General features: G+C 41.3%; 1 protein-coding gene across 4 annotated transcripts in view; it reads right to left on the bottom strand.

Annotated features, from left to right (window-relative positions):
- ESYT3 (extended synaptotagmin 3) overlaps window positions 1-2,056 on the bottom strand; it is a 112,140-nt gene extending 110,084 nt beyond the window's left edge. For all 4 annotated transcript variants that reach the window (XM_068246322.1, XM_068246321.1, XM_068246320.1 and 1 more), the window contains exon 1: window positions 503-2,056. In XM_068246322.1, coding sequence (XP_068102423.1) covers window positions 503-1,999 — 1,497 coding nt within the window. In that variant the 5' untranslated portion in view covers window positions 2,000-2,056. The remainder of the gene's footprint in view (window positions 1-502) is intronic.
- Between the last annotated feature and the right edge of the window lie 21,090 nt (window positions 2,057-23,146).

The raw sequence follows: 23,146 nt of genomic DNA on the forward strand, positions 1-23,146 counted from the left end.
CTGTTCCCCACCCCCCTCTTGCACCTGTCACTGTGGTTGTCTTTGGCTGCCATCAATTATGTATAGAATGCTTTGGGGGAGCCCAATGTAAAACTTGCACTGGGGCCCAGAGCTCCTTAGCTAGCATCTCTGGGACAGGACATACACACATATCTGGGGACACATATAGATAGGCATGTCTGTACTCGGATATCTCTGTGCTGCAGGCAGGTGGGGGCGGCACGTGGCGGTGTTTGTACACAGAGGGTCACGTGCCGCCGAAATCGGATACTTTGTAGCAAAATAAACATTGGTAACATTGTTTCCGCTGCTAGCAGCGCTTCCACATCACACACAATATTTGTAAATAAACATTGGTAACATTGTTTCCGCTGCTAGCAGCGCTTCCACATCACACACAATATTTGTAAATAAACATTGGTAACATTGTTTCCGCTGCTAGCAGCGCTTCCCCACCACACACAGCAGATCACACCGGCTCGGCCGGTCAGGTCGCACTCACCCAGGCTGGCAGCTGGTTGGAGTTCAGCCCGCGGGTCACATGCACAGCCTCGTTCTCCAGCATCTCCCAGGCCGCCCTCAGTCGGGCGAGTTTTGCCTTCTTGTTGCGATTCCAGAAGATCCAGAGAAAAAGCCCAAATCCGACCCAAGCGATGCTGAACCCGAGCCGTCCGCAGATATAGACCGGGACCAGCAGCAACAACACCCGGAACAGCGCCCGGGCCAGAACCGGGTCACTGGAGCTACCCGGCGGGTTACCGGGTGTCTGGACTTCCTGGGGCCCCCCGATATTCTGCGGGCCCCCGGGTGTCTGGTCTGCCTGGGGTACCCCATTCCTCTGCGGGTCACCAGGTGCTGGGGAAACCCCTCTCCTCTGGGGGTCACCTGGTGTCTGAAGTCCTGGGGTCACCCCTCTCCTCTGGGGGTCACCAGGTGCTGGGGACACCCCTCTCCTCTGGGGGTCACCGGGTGTCTGTAGTCCTGGGGTCACGCCTCTCTGCGGGTCACCGGGTGCTGCTGGGGACACCGCTCTCTTTTGGGGTTCACCGGGTTTCTGAAGTCCTGGGTTCACTCCTCTCTGCGGGTCACCTGGTGCTGCTGGGGACACCCCTCTCTTTTGGGGGTCTCCAGGTGTCTGTAGTCCTGGGGTCACTCCTCTCCTCTGGGGGTCACCGGTTGCTGGGGTCACTACTCTGTTTTGGGGGTCACCGGGTGTCTGAAGTACTGGGGTCACTCCTCTCTGCGGGTCACCGGGTGCTGGGGTCACCCCTCTGTTTTGCGGGTCACCGGGTGTCTGGACTGCTGGCGGTCTCCCTCTCCTCTGAGCGTCACTTGATGCTGAAGATCCCCATCTTTTTGGGGGGTCACCGGGTGTCTGTAGTCCTGGGGTCACAACTCTCCTCTGGGAGTCAGTACGCGGGGGGATGGGGGGTACCATCCTGTAGGGCTCACTTGGTTCCGGGGTTACTGCTTTTTGTGGGTCACCTGGTGCCGGGGGTCTCCCTCTTTGCGGGTCACCTGGTGCCGGGGGTCCCCCTCTTTGCGGGTCACCTGGTGCCGGGGGTCCTCCTCTTTGCGGGTCACCTGGTGCCGGGGGTCCCCCTCTTTGCGGGTCACCTGGTGCCGGGGGTCCCCCTCTTTGCGGGTGATATGGTTCCGGGGGTCCTCCTCTTTGCGGGTGATATGGTTCCGGGGGTCCCCCTCTTTGCGGGTCACCTGATGCTGGGGGTCCTCCTCTTTGCGGGTCACCTGGTGCCGGGGGTCCCCCTCTTTGCGGGTCACCTGGTGCCGGGGGTCCCCCTCTTTGCGGGTCACCTGGTGCTGGGGGTCCTCCTCTTTGCGGGTCACCTGGTGCCGGGGGTCCCCCTCTTTGCGGGTCACCTGGTGCCGGGGGTCCCCCTCTTCTCGGCAGGTGAGGTAGGGGGGCAGCGGGCGGCTTCCTCAGCGGGTCACCCATCACCGGGTGTTTCGGGTCACCCTCCAGGCAGTGTCTCCTCATTGCTGCTTCTCACCCGACATGATGCCGCCGGACTGTGTGTGAGCCGCCCGGGACTACCAGGTGACACCGACCCGCCCAGGACACGCCTGACCCGGGTGACACCCAGAGGGAGGAGCCAAACAGCGCTGACAGGTGAGAAATCAGCATCACCATCCATAATATACCATCATTATATACCATCCGCTGTGTGACTGCACTGGCGTGACGTCACACCTCTCACTTATTATAACTTATCTGCAGAGACGTGACGTCACACCTGTAACTTATATCTGCAGAGACGTGACGTCACACCTCTAACTTATTATAACTTATCTGCAGAGACGTGACAGGCGTGACGTCACACCCCTAACATAACTTATCTGCAGAGACGTGACCTCCCACCTGTAACTTATAACTTATACCTCCAGAGTTCTGACATATAACATATATCTGGAGAGCAGTGATGTCACTCCTGTAACATATAACATATATCTGGAGAGTAGTGATGTCACTCCTGGAACACATAACATGTATCTGGAGTAGAGATGGCCCGAACCTCCGATTTTCGGTTTGCGAACTTCCGCAAAAAGTTCGGTTGGGACCAGTGGCGTAGCTAAGGAGCTGTGGGCCCCGATGCAAGTTTTACAATGGGGCCCCCCCAAGCACTCTATACATAACAATTGATACGGTGCACCAAAACCTGCCAATGGCAACTACAATGTCAGAGGTGCAAGAAGGGGATGGGGAAGAGCTTGTTACTGATTACCCCCAAGCACTCTATACATAGCAATCCCTGCCAATGGCAACTACAGTGTCAGAGGTGCAAGAAGGGGAGGGGGAACAGCTTGTTACTGATTACCCCCAAGCACTCTATACATAGCAATCCCTGCCAATGACAACTACAGTGTCAGAGGTACAAGAAGAGGATGGGGAGCAGCTTGTTACTGATTACCCCCAAGCACTCTATACATAGCAATCCCTGCCAATGACAACTACAGTGTCAGAGGTGCAAGAAGGGGATGGGGAGCAGCGTGTTACTGATTACCCCCAAGCACTCTATACATAGCAATCCCTGCCAATGGCAACTACAGTGTCAGAGGTGCAAGAAGGGGATGGGGAACAGCTTGTTACTGATTACCCCCAAGCACTCTATACATAGCAATCCCTGCCAATGGCAACTACAGTGTCAGAGGTACAAGAAGGGGATGGGGAGCAGCTTGTTACTGATTACCCCCAAGCACTCTATACATAGCAATCCCTGCCAAGGACAACTACAGTGTCAGAGGTGCAAGAAGGGGATGGGGAAGAGCTTGTTAAGGATTACTACTATTCAAAGTATCTATAGAAGTGATTATTACCAGCACAGGACCAATAGAGAGCTAATACTGTAGTTAAGGGAGGGCCCTTCGGGGCCCCTCTGGCCCAAGGGCCCCGATGCGGTCGCTACCTCTGCACCCCCTATTGCTACGCCCCTGGTTGGGACAAACCACAATAGACTTCAATGGGGAGGCGAACTTTGAAAACTAGAAACATTTATGCTGGCCAGAAAAGTGATGGAAAAGATGTTTCAAGAGGTCTAACACCTGGAGGGGGGCATGGCAGAGTGGGATACACGCCAAAAGTCCCGGGGGGAAATCTGGATTTGACGCAAAGCAGCGTTTTAAGGGCAGAAATCACATTGAATGCTAAATTGCAGGCCTAAAGTGCTTTCAAACATCTTGCATGTGTATATGTTACGGCCAGAACCCGAAGTTTGGCCACTTCTAGTTCTGGCCGGCCAATGTGCGTAGTGCCCGCTGCGCTGCGGCCAATGTGAGGAATGGAATTATTCCTGTAACATTAATGTATCTTCAGGCCGCAGCGCAGCGGCCAAATGTATCGCAACTTAGCTAATCTAATGCAATTAAGCCGGCGGCAATGTAACAGATGAAGCCGCCGGCTTTTGCTCTGCCTCTCTCTCCTCCCCCCCCCCCCCCCCCCCCCCCCGCCTCTCTCTCTTCTCTTATGGGCAGCCAGCGGCCAGAAGATACATTAATGTTACAGGAATAATTCCATTTCTCACATTGGCCGCAGCGCACTTCGCACATTGGCCGGCCAGAACTAGAAGTGGCCAAACTTCGGGTTCTGGCCGTAACATATACATCAATCAGGGAGTGTAATTAGAGTTCTGCTTCACACTGACACACCAAACTCACTGTGTAACGCACCGCAAACAGCTGTTTGTGTAGTGACGGCCGTGCTGGCCTGGTGCGCACCATGGCGAGATTGCTCTTCCTCACTCAGTGATATCAGGTAATGTCTAACTGCCTTATCAACTTTCCATGGTTCTTTCTCTACCATTGTTAAAGCTTACATCTATTTATTTAAATTACATTTTCTGCTGGCTGTTCAGTACCTGTAACGAGAATCTGTTATGGAGGGCAAGTCTGCCATTGTGAGTGACCACGGGTCATGGCCGGGGAATCGGGGAATCCTGGTTCGATTCCGGTCTGGAGTGGGAGCCTGAGAAACAGCTACCACCACCACACATCCAAGGAAGGCAGCAGGCATGGCATGCACGTCCCGAGGCAGTGACGTCTGCAGGTAGGTGCACTGAACACGGCAGGTAGGTATATGCAGTGATGGGTATTACAATGTGCACCTGTCACACACACAGGTAGTCACTGAATGTGCTGGGCCTGGGCAGTGGCACACACAGTAGGGATTAGCAAGGCTGTCTATGCAACACAAGTGTCAGTGGAACACACACAAAAAAAATAGATCACAAGAACAAGATTAGCTCACAAAAGAGCTGTTGTGGGGTGCTATTATAGCAATAAGAATCAGCCAGGAGCAAGCTAATAAGTCTACAAGAGCCTAACTAAACTTTCCCTATGAGAGAGTCTACAGCAGCTGTCCCTTCTCTAATTACTGCAGGCACACGAGTGAGTCCAATGCCTGATGCTGCCTGCCGTTTATAGGGAGGGGGTGGGGCTCCAGGAGGGAGTGTAGCCTAATTGGCTACAATGTGCCTGCTGACTGTGATGTAGAGGGTCAATGTTGACCCTCATGGTGCATTATGGGGGCGAACCAAACTTCCGGGAAAGTTTGCGGTTCTCCACGATCGCGAACCACGGAAGTTTGCCGGGAACCGTTCGCCGGCGAACCGTTTGGGCCATCTCTACTGCTGCTGTGACTAATATATATTGCTATATACTGACTGCTGCTGTGACTGCTATATACTCACTGCTATATACTGCTATATACTGCTATATACTGCTATATACTGACTGCTATATACTGACTGCTGCTGTGACTGCTATATACTGCTATATACTGACTGCTATATACTGCTATATACTGCTATATACTGACTGCTGCTGTGACTGCTATATACTGCTATATACTGACTGCTATATACTGACCGCTATATACTGCATTATACTGACTACTGCTGTGACTGCTATATACTGCTATATACTGACTGCTATATACTGACTGCTATATACTGCTATATACTGACTGCTGCTGTGACTGCTATATACTGCTATATACTGACTGCTGCTGTGACTGCTATATACTGACTGCTATATACTGACTGCTATATACTGCTATATACTGACTGCTGCTGTGACTGCTATATACTGCTATATACTGACTGCTATATACTGACTGCTATATACTGACTGCTATATACTGACTGCTGCTGTGACTGCTATATACTGACTGCTGCTGTGACTGCTATATACTGACTGCTATAAACTGCTATATACTGACTGCTGCTGTGACTGCTATATACTGCTATATACTGACTGCTGCTGTGACTGCTATATACTGACTGCTATATACTGCTATATACTGACTGCTGCTGTGACTGCTATATACTGCTATATACTGACTGCTATATACTGACTGCTATATACTGACTGCTATATACTGACTGCTGTTGTGACTGCTATATACTGCTATATACTGACTGCTATATACTGACTGCTATATACTGACTGCTATATACTGCTATATACTGACTGCTATATACTGACTGCTGCTGTGACTGCTATATACTGCTATATACTGACTGCTATATACTGCTACATACTGACTGCTATATACTAACTGCTGCTGTGACTGCTATATACTGCTATATACTGACCGCTATATACTGACTGCTATATACTGCTATATACTGACCGCTATATACTGCTATATACTGACTGCTGCTGTGACTGCTATATACTGACTGCTATATACTGCTATATACTGACTGCTGCTGTGACTGCTATATACTGCTATATACTGACTGCTATATACTGCTATATACTGACTGCTATATACTGCTATATACTGACTGCTGCTGTGACTGCTATATACTGCTATATACTGACTGCTATATACTGCTATATACTGACTGCTGCTATATACTGACTGCTATATACTGACTGCTGTTGTGACTGCTATATACTGCTATATACTGACTGCTATATACTGACTGCTATAAACTGACTGCTATATACTGCTATATACTGCTATATACTGCTTTATACTGACTGCTGCTGTGACTGCTATATACTGACTGCTATATACTGCTATATACTGACTGCTGCTGTGACCGCTATATACTGACTGCTATATACTGCTATATACTGACTGCTGCTGTGACTGCTATATACTGACTGCTATATACTGCTATATACTGACTGCTATATACTGACTGCTGCTGTGACTGCTATATACTGCTATATACTGACTGCTATATACTGACTGCTATATACTGACCGCTATATACTGCTATATACTGACTGCTGCTGTGACTGCTATATACTGCTATATACTGACTGCTGCTGTGACTGCTATATACTGCTATATACTGACTGCTATATACTGACTGCTGCTGTGACTGCTATATACTGTTATATACTGACCTCTATATACTGTTATATACTGACTGCTGCTGTGACTGCTATATACTGCTATATACTGACTGCTGCTGTGACTGCTATATACTGCTATATACTGACTGCTATATACTGACTGCTATATACTGACTGCTGTTGTGACTGCTATATACTGCTATATACTGACTGCTATATACTGACTGCTATATACTGACTGCTATATACTGCTATATACTGACTGCTATATACTGCTATATACTGACTGCTATATACTGCTATATACTGACTGCTGCTGTGACTGCTATATACTGACTGCTGCTGTGACTGCTATATACTGCTATATACTGACTGCTATATACTGACTGCTATATACTGACTGCTATATACTGACTGCTGTTGTGACTGCTATATACTGCTATATACTGACTGCTATATACTGACTGCTATATACTGACTGCTATATACTGCTATATACTGACTGCTATATACTGCTATATACTGACTGCTATATACTGCTATATACTGACTGCTGCTGTGACTGCTATATACTGCTATATACTGACTGCTGCTGTGACTGCTATATACTGCTATATACTGACTGCTATATACTGCTATATACTCACTGCTATATACTGACTGCTTCTGTGACTGCTATATACTGCTATATACTGACTGCTATATACTGCTATATACTGACTGCTATATACTGCTATATACTGACTGCTATATACTGCTATATACTGACTGCTGCTGTGACTGCTATATACTGCTATATACTGACTGCTATATACTGCTATATACTGACTGCTGCTGTGACTGCTATATACTGCTATATACTGACTGCTATATACTGACTGCTGCTGTGACCGCTATATACAGCTATATACTGCTATATACTGCTATATACTGACTGCTATATACTGCTATATACTGACTGCTATATACTGACTGCTATATACTTCTATATACTGACTGCTGCTATATACTGCTATATACTGCTATATACTGACTGCTGCTTTGACTGCTATATACTGCTATATACTGACTGCTATATACTGACTGCTGTTGTGACTATATACTGCTATATACTGACTGCTATATACTGACTGCTATATACTGCTATATACTGACCGCTATATACTGACTGCTATATACTGCTATATACTGACTGCTATATACTGCTATATACTGACTGCTGCTGTGACTGCTATATACTGCTATATACTGACTGCTATATACTGACTGCTATATACTGCTATATACTGACGGCTATTGTGACTGCTATATACTGCTATATACTGACTGCTATATACTGCTATGTACTGACCGCTATATACTGCTATATACTGACTGCTATATACTGACTGCTACTGTGACTGCTGTATACTGCTGTATACTGACTGCTATATACTGCTATATACTGACTGCTGCTTTGACTGCTATATACTGCTATATACTGACCGCTATATACTGACTGCTATATACTGACTGCTATATACTGACTGCTATATACTGCTATATACTGACTGCTATATACTGACTGCTATATACTGCTATATACTGACTGCTGCTGTGACTGCTATATACTGCTATATACTGACTGCTGCTGTGACCGCTATATACTGCTATATACTGACTGCTATATACTGCTATATACTGACTGCTATATACTGCTATATCCTGACTGCTGCTGTGACTGCTATATACTGCTATATACTGACTGCTATATACTGACTGCTATATACTGCTATATACTGACTGCTGCTGTGACTGCTATATACTGCTATATACTGACTGCTATATACTGCTATATACTGACTGCTATATACTGACTGCTGCTGTGACTGCTATATACTGCTATATACTGACTGCTATATACGTATATATACTGACTGCTATATACTGACTGCTATATACTGCTATATACAGACTGCTGCTATATACTGCTATATACTGACTGCTGCTGTGACTGCTATATACTGCTATATACTGACTGCTATATACTGCTATATACTGACTGCTGCTATATACTGCTATATACTGACTGCTGCTGTGACTGCTATATACTGCTATATACTGACTGCTGCTGTGACCGCTATATACAGCTATATACTGCTATATACTGCTATATACTGACTGCTATATACTGCTATATACTGACTGCTATATACTGACTGCTATATACTTCTATATACTGACTGCTGCTATATACTGCTATATACTGCTATATACTGACTGCTGCTTTGACTGCTATATACTGCTATATACTGACTGCTATATACTGACTGCTATATACTGACTGCTGCTATATACTGCTATATACTGCTATATACTGACTGCTATATACTGCTATATACTGACTGCTATATACTGACTGCTATATACTTCTATATACTGACTGCTGCTATATACTGCTATATACTGACTGCTGCTTTGACTGCTATATACTGCTATATACTGACTGCTATATACTGACTGCTATATACTGACTGCTGCTATATACTGCTATATACTGCTATATACTGACTGCTGCTGTGACTGCTATATACTGCTATATACTGACTGCTATATACTGACTGCTATATATTGCTATATACTGACTGCTGCTGTGACTGCTATATACTGCTATATACTGACTGCTATATACTGCTATATACTGCTATGTACTGACTGCTGCTGTGACTGCTATATACTGCTATATACTGACTGCTATATACTGACCGCTATATACTGCTATATACTGACTGCTATATACTGACGGCTACTGTGACTGCTGTATACTGCTATATACTGACTGCTATATACTGCTATATACTGACTGCTGCTTTGACTACTATATACTGCTATATACTGACTGCTATATACTGACTGCTATATACTGCTATATACTGACCGCTATATACTGACTGCTATATACTGCTATATACTGACTGCTGCTGTGACTGCTATATACTGCTATATACTGACTGCTATATACTGACTGCTATATACTGCTATATACTGACTGCTATTGTGACTGCTATATACTGCTATATACTGACTGCTATATACTGCTATGTACTGACCGCTATATACTGCTATATACTGACTGCTATATACTGACTGCTACTGTGACTGCTGTATACTGCTATATACTGACTGCTATATACTGCTATATACTGACTGCTGCTTTGCCTACTATATACTGACTGCTGCTGTGACTGCTATATACTGCTATACACTGACTGCTATATACTGACTGCTATATACTGACTGCTATATACTGCTATATACTGACTGCTGCTATATACTGCTATATACTGCTATATACTGACTGCTGCTGTGACTGCTATATACTGACTGCTATATACTGCTATATACTGACTGCTGCTTTGACTACTATATACTGACTGCTGCTATATACTGCTATATACTGACCGCTATATACTGACTGCTATATACTGACTGCTATATACTGACTGCTATATACTGACTGCTATATACTGCTATATACTGACTGCTATATACTGACTGCTATATACTGCTATATACTGACTGCTGCTGTGACTGCTATATACTGCTATATACTGACTGCTGCTGTGACCGCTATATACTGCTATATACTGACTGCTATATACTGCTATATACTGACTGCTATATACTGCTATATACTGACTGCTGCTGTGACTGCTATATACTGCTATATACTGACTGCTATATACTGACTGCTATATACTGCTATATACTGACTGCTGCTGTGACTGCTATATACTGCTATATACTGACTGCTATATACTGCTATATACTGACTGCTATATACTGACTGCTGCTGTGACTGCTATATACTGCTATATACTGACTGCTATATACGTATATATACTGACTGCTATATACTGACTGCTATATACTGACTGCTATATACTGCTATATACAGACTGCTGCTATATACTGCTATATACTGACTGCTGCTGTGACTGCTATATACTGCTATATACTGACTGCTATATACTGCTATATACTGACTGCTGCTATATACTGCTATATACTGACTGCTGCTGTGACTGCTATATACTGCTATATACTGACTGCTGCTGTGACCGCTATATACAGCTATATACTGCTATATACTGCTATATACTGACTGCTATATACTGCTATATACTGACTGCTATATACTGACTGCTATATACTTCTATATACTGACTGCTGCTATATACTGCTATATACTGCTATATACTGACTGCTGCTTTGACTGCTATATACTGCTATATACTGACTGCTATATACTGACTGCTATATACTGACTGCTGCTATATACTGCTATATACTGCTATATACTGACTGCTATATACTTCTATATACTGACTGCTGCTATATACTGCTATATACTGACTGCTGCTTTGACTGCTATATACTGCTATATACTGACTGCTATATACTGACTGCTATATACTGACTGCTGCTATATACTGCTATATACTGCTATATACTGACTGCTGCTGTGACTGCTATATACTGCTATATACTGACTGCTATATACTGACTGCTATATATTGCTATATACTGACTGCTGCTGTGACTGCTATATACTGCTATATACTGACTGCTATATACTGCTATATACTGCTATGTACTGACTGCTGTTGTGACTGCTATATACTGCTATATACTGACTGCTATATACTGACCGCTATATACTGCTATATACTGACTGCTATATACTGACGGCTACTGTGACTGCTGTATACTGCTATATACTGACTGCTATATACTGCTATATACTGACTGCTGCTTTGACTACTATATACTGCTATATACTGACTGCTATATACTGACTGCTATATACTGACTGCTATATACTGCTATATACTGACCGCTATATACTGACTGCTATATACTGCTATATACTGACTGCTGCTATATACTGCTATATACTGCTCTATACTGACTGCTGCTTTGACTGCTATATACTGCTATATACTGACTGCTATATACGGACTATGCTTGGAAGAACAAAGAGAAATCGAGAGCCCGATATGGTGTAGTATTGTTAAGTTGGTTGTGGTTAAAAGCAAAATATTTAGATATACTCACAAACATGGGTTACCCATAGGCAACCACTTCAAGTGCAGGTGGGGAGTATTAGAACCTGACCCCACTCAGGTTTTTAAGATGTCGCTCTCTGTAGATAGGAAATGGGGTAGCACCCCTCCACCGAGGGTGGACTCAAGATTTCAGCAAGGCTTGGTGTACAGAGGCGCCAGAGTAGAATAAAAACGTTTAAAAACCGTCTAAAAAGAGGGGGATGTTCAGGTGGACTTACCTCCCTCAAAAATATAAAACTCAATTGAGTCACAATATATCAATACAAAAATATTTTATTGAACTCCACTTAGTGCAACGCGTTTCGCAGGTGTGGTCCTGCTTCATCAGGCAAACAGGAGTATAACTCAATGGGTCTAGATGCAGAAGTGAGCGCCTCTGGGACAGAGGCGCTCACTTCTGCATCTAGACCCATTGAGTTATACTCCTGTTTGCCTGATGAAGCAGGACCACACCTGCGAAACGCGTTGCACTAAGTGGAGTTCAATAAAATATTTTTGTATTGATATATTGTGACTCAATTGAGTTTTATATTTTTGAGGGAGGTAAGTCCACCTGAACATCCCCCTCTTTTTAGACGGTTTTTAAACGTTTTTATTCTACTCTGGCGCCTCTGTACACCAAGCCTTGCTATATACGGACTGCTATATACTGACTGACTGCTATATACTGCTATATACTGACTGCTGCTGTGACTGCTATATACTGCTATATAATGACTGCTATATACTGACTGCTATATATTGCTATATACTGACTGCTGCTGTGACTGCTATATACTGACTGCTATATACTGCTATATACTGCTATATACTGACTGCTGCTGTGACTGCTATATACTGCTATATACTGACTGCTGCTGTGACCGCTATATACTGCTATATACTGACTGCTATATACTGCTATATACTGACTGCTATATACTGCTATATACTGACTGCTGCTGTGACTGCTATATACTGCTATATACTGACTGCTGCTGTGACCGCTATATACTGCTATATACTGACTGCTATATACTGCTATATACTGACTGCTATATACTGCTATATACTGACTGCTGCTGTGACTGCTATATACTGCTATATACTGACTGCTATATACTGACTGCTATATACTGCTATATACTGACTGCTGCTGTGACTGCTATATACTGCTATATACTGACTGCTATATACTGCTATATACTGACTGCTATATACTGACTGCTGCTGTGACTGCTATATACTGCTATATACTGACTGCTATATACGTATATATACTGACTGCTATATACTGACTGCTATATACTGACTGCTATATACTGCTATATACAGACTGCTGCTATATACTGCTATATACTGACTGCTGCTGTGACTGCTATATACTGCTATATACTGACTGCTATATACTGCTATATACTGACTGCTGATATATACTGCTATATACTGACTGCTGCTGTGACTGCTATATACTGCTATATACTGACTGCTGCTGTGACCGCTATATACAGCTATATACTGCTATATACTGCTATATACTGACTGCTATATACTGCTATATACTGACTGCTATATACTGACTGCTATATACTTCTATATACTGACTGCTGCTATATACTGCTATATACTGCTATATACTGACTGCTGCTTTGACTGCTATATACTGCTATATACTGACTGCTATATACTGACTGCTATATACTGACTGCTGCTATATACTGCTATATACTGCTATATACTGACTGCTATATACTGCTATATACTGACTGCTATATACTGACTGCTATATACTTCTATATACTGACTGCTGCTATATACTGCTATATACTGACTGCTGCTTTGACTGCTATATACTGCTATATACTGACTGCTATATACTTACTGCTATATACTGCTATATACTGACTGCTGCTGTGACTGCTATATACTGCTATATACTGACTGCTATATACTGACTGCTATATATTGCTATATACTGACTGCTGCTGTGACTGCTATATACTGCTATATACTGACTGCTATATACTGCTATATACTGCTATGTACTGACTGCTGCTGTGACTGCTATATACTGCTATATACTGACTGCTATATACTGACCGCTATATACTGCTATATACTGACTGCTATATACTGACGGCTACTGTGACTGCTGTATACTGCTATATACTGACTGCTATATACTGCTATATACTGACTGCTGCTTTGACTACTATATACTGCTATATACTGACTGCTATATACTGACTGCTATATACTGACTGCTATATACTGCTATATACTGACCGCTATATACTGACTGCTATATACTGCTATATACTGACTGCTGCTGTGACTGCTATATACTGCTATATACTGACTGCTATATACTGACTGCTATATACTGCTATATACTGACTGCTATTGTGACTGCTATATACTGCTATATACTGACTGCTATATACTGCTATGTACTGACCGCTATATACTGCTATATACTGACTGCTATATACTGACTGCTACTGTGACTGCTGTATACTGCTATATACTGACTGCTATATACTGCTATATACTGACTGCTGCTTTGCCTACTATATACTGACTGCTGCTGTGACTGCTATATACTGCTATACACTGACTGCTATATACTGACTGCTATATACTGACTGCTATATACTGCTATATACTGACTGCTGCTATATACTGCTATATACTGCTATATACTGACTGCTGCTGTGACTGCTATATACTGACTGCTATATACTGCTATATACTGACTGCTGCTTTGACTACTATATACTGACTGCTGCTATATACTGCTATATACTGACCGCTATATACTGACTGCTATATACTGACTGCTATATACTGACTGCTATATACTGACTGCTATATACTGCTATATACTGACTGCTATATACTGACTGCTATATACTGCTATATACTGACTGCTGCTGTGACTGCTATATACTGCTATATACTGACTGCTGCTGTGACCGCTATATACTGCTATATACTGACTGCTATATACTGCTATATACTGACTGCTATATACTGCTATATACTGACTGCTGCTGTGACTGCTATATACTGCTATATACTGACTGCTATATACTGCTATATACTGACTGCTATATACTGCTATATACTGACTGCTGCTGTGACTGCTATATACTGCTATATACTGACTGCTATATACTGCTATATACTGACTGCTATATACTGACTGCTGCTGTGACTGCTATATACTGCTATATACTGACTGCTATATACTGCTATATACTGACTGCTATATACTGCTATATACAGACTGCTGCTATATACTGCTATATACTGACTGCTGCTGTGACTGCTATATACTGCTATATACTGACTGCTATATACTGCTATATACTGACTGCTGCTATATACTGCTATATACTGACTGCTGCTGTGACTGCTATATACTGCTATATACTGACTGCTGCTGTGACCGCTATATACAGCTATATACTGCTATATACTGCTATATACTGACTGCTATATACTGCTATATACTGACTGCTATATACTGCTATATACTGACTGCTATATACTTACTGCTATATACTTCTATATACTGACTGCTGCTATATACTGCTATATACTGCTATATACTGACTGCTGCTTTGACTGCTATATACTGCTATATACTGACTGCTATATACGGACTGCTATATACTGACTGCTGCTATATACTGCTATATACTGACTGCTGCTGTGACTGCTATATACTGCTATATACTGACTGCTATATACTGACTGCTATATATTGCTATATACTGACTGCTGCTGTGACTGCTATATACTGACTGCTATATACTGCTATATACTGCTATATACTGACTGCTGCTGTGACTGCTATATACTGCTATATACTGACTGCTATATACTGACCGCTATATACTGCTATATACTGACTGCAATATACTGACGGCTACTGTGACTGCTGTATACTGCTATATACTGACTGCTATATACTGCTATATACTGACTGCTGCTTTGACTACTATATACTGCTATATACTGACTGCTATATACTGACTGCTATATACTGCTATATACTGACCGCTATATACTGACTGCTATATACTGCTATATACTGACTGCTGCTGTGACTGCTATATACTGCTATATACTGACTGCTATATACTGACTGCTATATACTGCTATACACTGACTGCTATTGTGACTGCTATATACTGCTATATACTGACTGCTATATACTGCTATGTACTGACCGCTATATACTGCTATATACTGACTGCTATATACTGACTGCTACTGTGACTGCTGTATACTGCTATATACTGACTGCTATATACTGCTATATACTGACTGCTGCTTTGCCTACTATATACTGACTGCTGCTGTGACTGCTATATACTGCTATATACTGACTGCTATATACTGACTGCTATATACTGACTGCTATATACTGCTATATACTGACTGCTGCTATATACTGCTATATACTGCTATATACTGACTGCTGCTGTGACTGCTATATACTGACTGCTAAATACTGCTATATACTGACTGCTGCTTTGACTACTATATACTGACTGCTGCTGTGACTGCTATATACTGCTATATACTGACCGCTATATACTGACTGCTATATACTGACTGCTATATACTGCTATATACTGACTGCTGCTATATACTGCTATATACTGCTATATACTGACTGCTGCTGTGACTGCTATATACTGACCGCTATATACTGACTGCTATTGTGACTGCTATATACTGCTATATACTGACTGCTATATACTGACTGCTATATACTGCTATATACTGACTGCTATATACTGCTATGTACTGACCGCTATATACTGCTATATACTGACTGCTATATACTGCTATATACTGACTGCTATATACTGACCGCTATATACTGACTGCTATTGTGACTGCTATATACTGCTATATACTGACTGCTATATACTGACTGCTATATATTGCTATATACTGACTGCTGCTGTGACTGCTATATACTGCTATATACTGACTGCTATATACTGCTATATACTGACTGCTGCTGTGACTGCTATATACTGCTATATACTGACTGCTATATACTGACCGCTATATACTGCTATATACTGACTGCAATATACTGACGGCTACTGTGACTGCTGTATACTGCTATATACTGACTGCTATATACTGCTATATACTGACTGCTGCTTTGACTACTATATACTGCTATATACTGACTGCTATATACTGACTGCTATATACTGCTATATACTGACCGCTATATACTGACTGCTATATACTGCTATATACTGACTGCTGCTGTGACTGCTATATACTACTATATACTGACTCCTATATACTGACTGCTATATACTGCTATATACTGACTGCTATTGTGACTGCTATATACTGCTATATACTGACTGCTATATACTGCTATGTACTGACCGCTATATACTGCTATATACTGACTGCTATATACTGACTGCTACTGTGACTGCTGTATACTGCTATATACTGACTGCTATATACTGCTATATACTGACTGCTGCTTTGCCTACTATATACTGACTGCTGCTGTGACTGCTATATACTGCTATATACTGACTGCTATATACTGACTGCTATATACTGCTATATACTGACTGCTGCTATATACTGCTATATACTGCTATATACTGACTGCTGCTGTGACTGCTATATACTGACTGCTATATACTGCTATATACTGACTGCTGCTTTGACTACTATATACTGACTGCTGCTGTGACTGCTATATACTGCTATATACTGACCGCTATATACTGACTGCTATATACTGACTGCTATATACTGCTATATACTGACTGCTGCTATATACTGCTATATACTGCTATATACTGACTGCTGCTGTGACTGCTATATACTGACCGCTATATACTGACTGCTATTGTGACTGCTATATACTGCTATATACTGACTGCTATATACTGACTGCTATATACTGCTATATACTGACTGCTATATACTGCTATGTACTGACCGCTATATACTGCTATATACTGACTGCTATATACTGCTATATACTGACTGCTGCTGTGACTGCTATATACTGCTATATACTGACTGCTATATACTGCTATATACTGACTGCTATATACTGCTATATACTGACTGCTGCTGTGACTGCTATATACTGCTATATACTGACTGCTATATACTGCTATATACTGACTGCTATATACTGACTGCTGCTGTGACTGCTATATACTGCTATATACTGACTGCTATATACTGATATATACTGACTGCTATATACTGACTGCTATATACTGACTGCTATATACTGCTATATACAGACTGCTGCTATATACTGCTATATACTGACTGCTGCTGTGACTGCTATATACTGCTATATACTGACTGCTATATACTGCTATATACTGACTGCTGCTATATACTGCTATATACTGACTGCTGCTGTGACTGCTATATACTGCTATATACTGACTGCTGCTGTGACCGCAATATACAGCTATATACTGCTATATACTGCTATATAATGACTGCTATATACTGCTATATACTGACTGCTATATACTGACTGCTATATACTTCTATATACTGACTGCTGCTATATACTGCTATATACTGCTATATACTGACTGCTGCTTTGACTGCTATATACTGCTATATACTGACTGCTATATACTGACTGCTATATACTGACTGCTGCTATATACTGCTATATACTGCTATATACTAACTGCTATATACTGCTATATACTGACTGCTATATACTGACTGCTATATACTTCTATATACTGACTGCTGCTATATACTGCTATATACTGCTCTATACTGACTGCTGCTTTGACTGCTATATACTGCTATATACTGACTGCTATATACGGACTGCTATATACTGACTGACTGCTATATACTGCTATATACTGACTGCAGCTGTGACTGCTATATACTGCTATATAATGACTGCTATATACTGACTGCTATATATTGCTATATACTGACTGCTGCTGTGACTGCTATATACTGACTGCTATATACTGCTATATACTGCTATATACTGACTGCTGCTGTGACTGCTATATACTGCTATATACTGACTGCTGCTGTGACCGCTTTATACTGCTATATACTGACTGCTATATACTGCTATATACTGACTGCTATATACTGCTATATACTGACTGCTGCTGTGACTGCTATATACTGCTATATACTGACTGCTGCTGTGACCGCTATATACTGCTATATACTGACTGCTATATACTGCTATATACTGACTGCTATATACTGCTATATACTGACTGCTGCTGTGACTGCTATATACTGCTATATACTGACTGCTATATACTGACTGCTATATACTGCTATATACTGACTGCTGCTGTGACTGCTATATACTGCTATATACTGACTGCTATATACTGCTATATACTGACTGCTATATACTGACTGCTGCTGTGACTGCTATATACTGCTATATACTGACTGCTATATACGTATATATACTGACTGCTATATACTGACTGCTATATACTGACTGCTATATACTGCTATATACAGACTGCTGCTATATACTGCTATATACTGACTGCTGCTGTGACTGCTATATACTGCTATATACTGACTGCTATATACTGCTATATACTGACTGCTGCTATATACTGCTATATACTGACTGCTGCTGTGACTGCTATATACTGCTATATACTGACTGCTGCTGTGACCGCTATATACAGCTATATACTGCTATATACTGCTATATACTGACTGCTATATACTGCTATATACTGACTGCTATATACTGACTGCTATATACTTCTATATACTGACTGCTGCTATATACTGCTATATACTGCTATATACTGACTGCTGCTTTGACTGCTATATACTGCTATATACTGACTGCTATATACTGACTGCTATATACTGACTGCTGCTATATACTGCTATATACTGCTATATACTGACTGCTATATACTGCTATATACTGACTGCTATATACTGACTGCTATATACTTCTATATACTGACTGCTGCTATATACTGCTATATACTGACTGCTGCTTTGACTGCTATATACTGCTATATACTGACTGCTATATACTTACTGCTATATACTGCTATATACTGACTGCTGCTGTGACTGCTATATACTGCTATATACTGACTGCTATATACTGACTGCTATATATTGCTATATACTGACTGCTGCTGTGACTGCTATATACTGCTATATACTGACTGCTATATACTGCTATATACTGCTATGTACTGACTGCTGCTGTGACTGCTATATACTGCTATATACTGACTGCTATATACTGACCGCTATATACTGCTATATACTGACTGCTATATACTGACGGCTACTGTGACTGCTGTATACTGCTATATACTGACTGCTATATACTGCTATATACTGACTGCTATATACTGCTATATACTGACTGCTGCTGTGACTGCTATATACTGCTATATACTGACTGCTATATACTGCTATATACTGACTGCTATATACTGACTGCTGCTGTGACTGCTATATACTGCTATATACTGACTGCTATATACTGATATATACTGACTGCTATATACTGACTGCTATATACTGACTGCTATATACTGCTATATACAGACTGCTGCTATATACTGCTATATACTGACTGCTGCTGTGACTGCTATATACTGCTATATACTGACTGCTATATACTGCTATATACTGACTGCTGCTATATACTGCTATATACTGACTGCTGCTGTGACTGCTATATACTGCTATATACTGACTGCTGCTGTGACCGCAATATACAGCTATATACTGCTATATACTGCTATATAATGACTGCTATATACTGCTATATACTGACTGCTATATACTGACTGCTATATACTTCTATATACTGACTGCTGCTATATACTGCTATATACTGCTATATACTGACTGCTGCTTTGACTGCTATATACTGCTATATACTGACTGCTATATACTGACTGCTATATACTGACTGCTGCTATATACTGCTATATACTGCTATATACTAACTGCTATATACTGCTATATACTGACTGCTATATACTGACTGCTATATACTTCTATATACTGACTGCTGCTATATACTGCTATATACTGCTCTATACTGACTGCTGCTTTGACTGCTATATACTGCTATATACTGACTGCTATATACGGACTGCTATATACTGACTGACTGCTATATACTGCTATATACTGACTGCAGCTGTGACTGCTATATACTGCTATATAATGACTGCTATATACTGACTGCTATATATTGCTATATACTGACTGCTGCTGTGACTGCTATATACTGACTGCTATATACTGCTATATACTGCTATATACTGACTGCTGCTGTGACTGCTATATACTGCTATATACTGACTGCTGCTGTGACCGCTTTATACTGCTATATACTGACTGCTATATACTGCTATATACTGACTGCTATATACTGCTATATACTGACTGCTGCTGTGACTGCTATATACTGCTATATACTGACTGCTGCTGTGACCGCTATATACTGCTATATACTGACTGCTATATACTGCTATATACTGACTGCTATATACTGCTATATACTGACTGCTGCTGTGACTGCTATATACTGCTATATACTGACTGCTATATACTGACTGCTATATACTGCTATATACTGACTGCTGCTGTGACTGCTATATACTGCTATATACTGACTGCTATATACTGCTATATACTGACTGCTATATACTGACTGCTGCTGTGACTGCTATATACTGCTATATACTGACTGCTATATACGTATATATACTGACTGCTATATACTGACTGCTATATACTGACTGCTATATACTGCTATATACAGACTGCTGCTATATACTGCTATATACTGACTGCTGCTGTGACTGCTATATACTGCTATATACTGACTGCTATATACTGCTATATACTGACTGCTGCTATATACTGCTATATACTGACTGCTGCTGTGACTGCTATATACTGCTATATACTGACTGCTGCTGTGACCGCTATATACAGCTATATACTGCTATATACTGCTATATACTGACTGCTATATACTGCTATATACTGACTGCTATATACTGACTGCTATATACTTCTATATACTGACTGCTGCTATATACTGCTATATACTGCTATATACTGACTGCTGCTTTGACTGCTATATACTGCTATATACTGACTGCTATATACTGACTGCTATATACTGACTGCTGCTATATACTGCTATATACTGCTATATACTGACTGCTATATACTGCTATATACTGACTGCTATATACTGACTGCTATATACTTCTATATACTGACTGCTGCTATATACTGCTATATACTGACTGCTGCTTTGACTGCTATATACTGCTATATACTGACTGCTATATACTTACTGCTATATACTGCTATATACTGACTGCTGCTGTGACTGCTATATACTGCTATATACTGACTGCTATATACTGACTGCTATATATTGCTATATACTGACTGCTGCTGTGACTGCTATATACTGCTATATACTGACTGCTATATACTGCTATATACTGCTATGTACTGACTGCTGCTGTGACTGCTATATACTGCTATATACTGACTGCTATATACTGACCGCTATATACTGCTATATACTGACTGCTATATACTGACGGCTACTGTGACTGCTGTATACTGCTATATACTGACTGCTATATACTGCTATATACTGACTGCTGCTTTGACTACTATATACTGCTATATACTGACTGCTATATACTGACTGCTATATACTGACTGCTATATACTGCTATATACTGACCGCTATATACTGACTGCTATATACTGCTATATACTGACTGCTGCTGTGACTGCTATATACTGCTATATACTGACTGCTATATACTGACTGCTATATACTGCTATATACTGACTGCTATTGTGACTGCTATATACTGCTATATACTGACTGCTATATACTGCTATGTACTGACCGCTATATACTGCTATATACTGACTGCTATATACTGACTGCTACTGTGACTGCTGTATACTGCTATATACTGACTGCTATATACTGCTATATACTGACTGCTGCTTTGCCTACTATATACTGACTGCTGCTGTGACTGCTATATACTGCTATACACTGACTGCTATATACTGATTGCTATATACTGACTGCTATATACTGCTATATACTGACTGCTGCTATATACTGCTATATACTGCTATATACTGACTGCTGC

Source organism: Hyperolius riggenbachi, chromosome 7 (genome assembly GCF_040937935.1).
Source record: "Hyperolius riggenbachi isolate aHypRig1 chromosome 7, aHypRig1.pri, whole genome shotgun sequence".
Classification (NCBI taxonomy): Eukaryota; Metazoa; Chordata; class Amphibia; order Anura; family Hyperoliidae; genus Hyperolius; species Hyperolius riggenbachi.